The sequence below is a fragment of the Carcharhinus amblyrhynchos genome, chromosome 2 (genome assembly GCF_965287045.1).
Source record: "Carcharhinus amblyrhynchos chromosome 2, sCarAmb.v2.hapA, whole genome shotgun sequence".
Lineage (NCBI taxonomy): Eukaryota > Metazoa > Chordata > Chondrichthyes > Carcharhiniformes > Carcharhinidae > Carcharhinus > Carcharhinus amblyrhynchos.
Window position 1 is genome coordinate 140,168,309 of NC_137325.1, and position 6,371 is coordinate 140,174,679.

At 46.2% G+C, this 6,371-nt stretch overlaps 1 protein-coding gene across 1 annotated transcript; it reads right to left on the reverse strand.

Annotated features, from left to right (window-relative positions):
* Nucleotides 1-719: 719 nt before the first annotated feature.
* iba57 (iron-sulfur cluster assembly factor IBA57) lies at nt 720-5,760 on the reverse strand. Its single transcript, XM_080213391.1, has 3 exons — nt 5,402-5,760; nt 3,023-3,369; nt 720-1,191 (listed from the first exon to the last, which is right to left on the reverse strand). Exons 1-3 carry the CDS (start codon nt 5,689-5,691, stop codon nt 797-799), a joined length of 1,032 nt encoding a protein of 343 aa, XP_080069517.1. The 5' UTR covers nt 5,692-5,760; the 3' UTR covers nt 720-796.
* Nucleotides 5,761-6,371: the final 611 nt, after the last annotated feature.

Here is a 6,371-nt window from a genome sequence, read left to right on the forward strand (position 1 = left end):
AGGCCATCTGGCACTTCTCCCTCCAGTGTTTTAGAATCTAAAATTAATAAATTGCCTTTGCAGCCAGGCCACTGCTGTGGAGGGGGTATTCCCCTCCAGAGGGTGGCCTGTGGCTCCTGCTGCCATCAAAGAGGAACTCTCAGCCTTTCTGGAACAGTGGCCTCCTACTCAGCTAATAGGGAGCTGCCTCCTGGCTACAGCCAAGTCCAAACCTTAGCCTCAAGAGTTGGGTGGTTAAGAGAACAAAATGAAATAAAAGAATGATAATATGTAGACAAACAAGTGAGCATGTAGCAATATTAACTGCCCATGTGATATGTCCAGTTATCCTATTCCTTATTCAGTCTAATAACATTCACGTGTCTTAACGTGTTTTGATAGGTCAGCACTTAAATACGTAGAAGATAGGAGCAGGAGAAGGCCATTCGGCCCTTCGAGCCTGCTCTGCCATTCATTACGATCATGGCTGATTGTCCCACCTCAATAGCCTAATCCTGCTTTCTCCCCATAACCTTTGATCACATTCGCCCCAGAACAGTTAACAACTTCAATTGTTTCAAATTCTCAGTAAAGAATTAGTTTTCATGTCAAAAATTCTTGTAGACAAACAAGTTATATTCCTGTTAGACTGCAAAGTGCAACGTGATTTAGATGGGGTCTTATCAGAGGATTGACAGGTGAAGTTGCAATATCAGGTTAATGAAAACTCACACAAAGTATTTTCACAAATCCAATTCTCTATTTAGGAAAATATTTTTCCACAAGATGCAGTGCTCGTTATAAAATATATATTAATTTATTTACTCTCATCACTGGGCCACCAATCTGGAACAGATGTCTTCAACTGCACATGGGCACCACCCGCTATGCGCAGATGAAGCGGTTCATTTACGAAGGCCAGTCGAACCATGGCTAAACCAACATCACCCAGGTAGCTTCTGAGCCTTCCAGCCGCCTTTCCTGATGCGGACACAATCTGTGCCTTTTCGGGAACACTGTCAGGGGCTAAAGGGGTGTCCAGTTGGATTGGCATCAGCCTTTTCCTAATCACGCCCGTGTAGTGAGTCCGAGCCGTTAACTCTTGCCCGATGTAACAGCCTTTAGTGAAACTGATCCCATTCATGTAAGTGAGGTTGGATTCCAGAGGTATTGCTTCTCCAGATGGAAGGTCCTTCACACCTTCAGCAATTCCTTAAATAAAAACAAGATTACCATCTGTCCTAATAATTTGTACATGTAAAACATGTTCTTATACATTCACATAACCAATACTTAATCATTTTTAATAGCTTGGCACCCAGCTATCTAATATTCTCACTAAAGCAACATTTCAACATACCCTATGGATCCCTTTAGAGAGATGACTTGCTTTGTGTCACGCTCCTTCAGGCACCTGAACCTTTCAAAATGTCCATTCCTTCACTGGCACTGGGTCAAAATCTAGGAACTTCCTCCCTAACAGCACTCTGGCTGTACCTATACCACATAGACTGTAGCGATTCAAGACGACAGCCCACCACCACCACCTTCTCAAGGGCAATGAGGGATGGAAAATAAACATTGACCTAGCCAGCAACACCCACATCATGAAATAAAAAAAAATGACATGGTCACAATCACGGAATCCCATGTTTATTTTAATCAGCTGGCAGTGGGTGTGTATAGAATCCATTATAATATCTACATCTCTCTAACCATTCCACACACCTTGGGGACATATTGGAATAACCCAGGAAAGCCAAGAATGTTGGAACACAACTGGCTAAAGCAGTACAACATCCAACAGCTCACCAGTTAGGATTACCACAATGACTAGAGCACTGGCTTGATGTTCTTGAACATTTTGGGAAGAATCCCTGCCCCTAGTGATAACTCTGTTCCTCCAACTTTCATTAATGATGGAAGTTGGTTGGCCGATCACCAAGAGTGTTCTTTGCAGAGCTGACTGATCCAACTGCTGACTGCCTGAAAATGGACAAGGCCATGGATACTGTGGGTAGAAGTGTCATTGTGGAGTAACACCACGACTGGAGACCCTGCTTAAAAAGGAAGAAAATAACTAGCTGATCATCAGATAACAGATCAGTGAAGGCTTGAGCTTTTGCGAGATGGACAGAGGCATCAGAAGCAGTGTGGTGACAGCCTAAACTCACCAGTAATTGAATATATCGCCTCTTGTGCCCATCTTGTTACATCTGAACCCTACATACCCTCACTAGTATAAGAGGAATATTTGCCCTCAATAGGTATTATGTTGTTGCTGTCCAATGCCATGTACCAGTAATTAGTAAATCCAGGTGTCATTGAAGGACTTTATTACAGGCAGCCCTTCTCCAACACAATCAACGATAGTGTGTGACAGAGACCTCTCTTCTTGAGCCACTTTGTCCTTTTTGCCATACATCCTAACTGTGGATCTATGACTCAGTATCACAGCAGGAACATAGTAGGTTTGAAAACATTTGCCCTTGAGAAGGTGGTGGTGAGCTGTCTTCTTGAATCGCTGCAGTCCATGTGGTGTAGGTACACCCACAGTGTGTAAGGGAGGGAGTTCCAAGATTTTGAAAACGTTTCCCTCTGCCCCAACCATATAAATAAATATACTCTCAGAACCAGATCAGAAGCATACTATTACTGGATCTTAGAGTGAGAAGGAGAGATGCGCCCAAGGACACATTAACAGACAAAATTAAAGTAAAAAAATCTGATAGTTTGGGGCTTTGACAACATAATTCCAGCCATCTGTATAGATAATCAGCCCATCATTATTACCGTCAATTAAAAATCAGCCCATGACAGATATGCCTGCGTAAAAAGTTATCCTTATCTTAAGGATGCATGACAAGTGATGATTTGCAAAAACGCAGCAAAAAGTGAGGCGGCATCAAGGATCACTTTGCTTCGAATGTGATCCTCACTATCATGAAGATAACACAGTACCGCCCTTAAAAGTTTGCAAGATATTTTTCACAGTAACCCCTTTGAAGCTTCAGACTTGAAGGGGTTTTGATTCGCTCCTTACCTATCTTGTACCGATATCTATGATAGTCCTGGATTTCTCCCAGATGACTTTCTGGGACAATGTCTAATGGGTTGTCATTAGCGCTCAACACCAGGCGCCATCCCATTGCATCCGTTCTGGGGTCCCGGGTGCACACTACCACCTTCTTGGCATTTATTTCTAAAGCGCTGCCAGTTTTGGTTGACTGTTCGACTGGGAGTATTGTCCACAGGAAGAGATCCGGACAAGGGGATATGTCCACTTTCCTTCTAATTTTATAAACTTTCAAATGCTTCTGAACAGAATCCAGCAATGTGGCGTCACACTCCAGGAGAATGCTTGGCTCTTTATCTTGGCTTTTGTGCAACCTGACATTTCAAAAGGAACAGAAGATTATTCTTTGGAAGGAGTGACTTTAGCAGCAACACAGACAGTGAAGTGATTCACTTTCCAACACAACTGTTTTGCATGCCTACAGATTACATTTAAAACAAGATCTTAACAAAACAATTTGATTTGAATGATGCCATTAGGGTCTGATGAATGATGAACATGGCTCAAGTGGAGGAGAAAATCTGGAATGGACTCATTGGAATGGAATGAACTACACTGTTCTGTCTCGTGAATCGACTGTAATTCTCAGAGACAACAAGCTCAGTGCATTGTAGACTTATTGGCAATGGTCAGCATGCACAGTGGTTGTCAAAACTTTAATTCCTGCATGAATAATGCACACAAAGCAACGTTGATCTAAATTGAACTAATAACCTCTATTATCAGAAGAATGTAAGATATGGGATTGAGAATAGATCATACAGCCTGTCAATGCAATCGTAGCTGATCTTGGGCTTCAATTCCATTTCAGCTCCATTTTCCCAGCTGCTCCCTATATCCCTTCCTTCTCTGACATCTGTCTCTCTCAAGCTTCAATGTATTCAACAATGGAGCATCCACAACCGTCTGGGGTGGAGAATTCCAAAGATTCACAACACAAAGCAAAGTAATTCCTCATCTCAGTCCTAAACAATCGGCCCCCTATCCTGAGACTTGGCCCCTGTGTTTCCCAACCAGGGGAAACAGTTTCTCAGGATCCACCTGATCAAAACTTTCAGAATCTTCTACATTTCCATGAGATTACCTCTTTCTTCAAAACTCCCGCGAACGTAAGCTCAGTTTACTTAGCCTCTCATCGTAGGACAACTCCCAGGAACCAAGTCAGTGAACCTTGGCTGTAATCACTCCAATGCAAGCATAATCTTTCATAGAATCATAGAACCCTACAGTGCAGAAAGAGGCCCTTCGGCCCTCCAAGTCTGCACCAAACATAATCCCACCCAGGCCCTACCCCTATGTCCCTACCTATTATACCCACTAATCCCTGGACACTAAGGGGCAATTTCTTAGCATGGCCAATCAACCTATCCCGTACATCTTTGGACTGTGGGAGGAAACCAGAGTGCCCAGAGGAAACCCACACAGACACGAAGAGAAGGTGCAAACTCCACACAGACAGTGACCCGACCCAGGAATCGAACCCAGGACCCTGGAGCTGTGAAGAAGCAGTGCTAACCACTTTGCTACCATGCCAGTCATTTCTTTAATGAGCAGACCATAAATATACACGGTCTCAGGAAAATCCTGGAGCAAGATTTCTTTATTGTCCTAGTCCAATCCCTTTGCCATAAAGGTCATCACCCCTTCCTAATTGGATCTGTATGCCAACTTTCTGCATCTCTTAACATATTAGTAAGCCCTTTCGTAGAAGTCCTCGCCAAGGCAAACATCCAACCATGCACAATATAAACACTTTTACTATATTAAAGAAATTAAAAGTGAAATGACTGTAAGAACAATAATGAGTATAAGACTTTAAAATGAGGCGGAATTGGGTGTGGATTAATTTAGGAATGCTACCAGGCATTTGTTTCTTACATACAGTTTTGCTGCAATCTCTTCCAGCTATAGTTTAATACACAGACAGCACAATGGTTAGCACTGTTGCCTCACAGCTCCAGGGACATGGGTTCAATTCCCAGCTTGGGTCACTGTTTGTGTGGAGTTTGCACGTTCTCCCCATGTCTGTGTGGGTTTCCTCTGGTTGCTCCGGTCTCCTCCCACAATCCAAAAGACATACTCGTTAGGGTGCATTGGCTATGCTAAATTCTCTCTGTGTACCCAAACAGGCGCTGGATTGTGGCGACTACATGATTTTCACAGCAACTTCATTGCAGTGTTAATGTGACAGTAATAAACAAACGTTGCACTTAATCAACAGATTTTCCCCCTCTCAAAGAACCAAAGGAACTGGAAATGTTAACTCTGTTTCTCTCTCCCTCTAGATGTTGCTGAGTTTTCTCAGGTTTTTAATGTTTCAGATGTTTGTTGAACCCCCAGACCCACCTGTAAAGGATCACATCGAACAGGGTTCTCCCCTGCAGGTTGAGGAAGTGACAGTACAGAGAGTCCTGGGGCCCGCTCAGCACAGCCGTCACATCGTTAGTGACCAGACCCTGGAGGAAGGAGCCGCTGTCCCGGCCCTGGAGCCGCAGCAGCTGCCGGTGCCGGAGCGCATAACAGCGGTACCGGCCTCCAGCCTGGGCGCTACCGCTCCGCCGACACATCCCAGCGGCACGGAGCCGCACCGAGTGCCCCAGCACTCGGCCACAACCCGGCGGAAAACGCAGCAACATAACGGCTACCTCAGCCCTTACTTCACTGCGGCTTAGACACCCTTAACCTCTAGGACCCCGCCGCCATCTTTTCAGCGACTCGAAACTCCATGGGCACCGCCACCTGCAGGGCAGCCAGCAGAGTGTCACACACTTCCCGCGACACCGCCACCTGCAGGGCAGCCAGCAGAGTGTCCCACACCTCCCGCGACACCGCCATCTGCAGGGCAGCCAGCAGAATGTCACACGCCTCCCGCGACACTGCCACCTGCAGGGCAGCCAACAGAGTGTCTGATACAAACCTCTCGCGACACCGCCACCTGCAGGGCAGCCAGCAGAGTGTCACACACCTTCCGCGACAGCGCCACCTGCAGGGCAGCCAGCAGAGTGTCACACACCTTCCGCGACAGCGCCACCTGCAGGGCAGCCTGCAGACTGTCACACATTTCCCAAGACACCGCCACCTGCAGGGCAGCCTGCAGAGTGTCACGCACTTCCCAAGACACCGCCACCTGCAGGGCAGCCAGCAGAGTGTCACGCACTTCCCAAGACACCGCCACCTGCAGGGCAGCCTGCAGACTGTCACACACTTCCCAAGACACCACCACCCGCAGGGCAGCCAGCAGAGTGTCACATACCTCTCACAACACCGCCACCTGCAGGGCAGCCAGCAGAGTGTCACACACTTCCCAAGACACCGC

Coding starts and splice junctions, on each gene's coding strand:
- iba57 (XM_080213391.1), bottom strand. CDS start 5,691: ATGTTGCTGCGTTTTCCGCCGGGTTGTGGCCGAGTGCTGGGGCACTCG. Junction 3,370..5,401: donor TTCGATGTGATCCTTTACAG/GTGGGTCTGGGG, acceptor TTGAAATGTCAG/GTTGCACAAAAGCCAAGATA. Junction 1,192..3,022: donor TAGATATCGGTACAAGATAG/GTAAGGAGCGAA, acceptor TTTTTATTTAAG/GAATTGCTGAAGGTGTGAAG.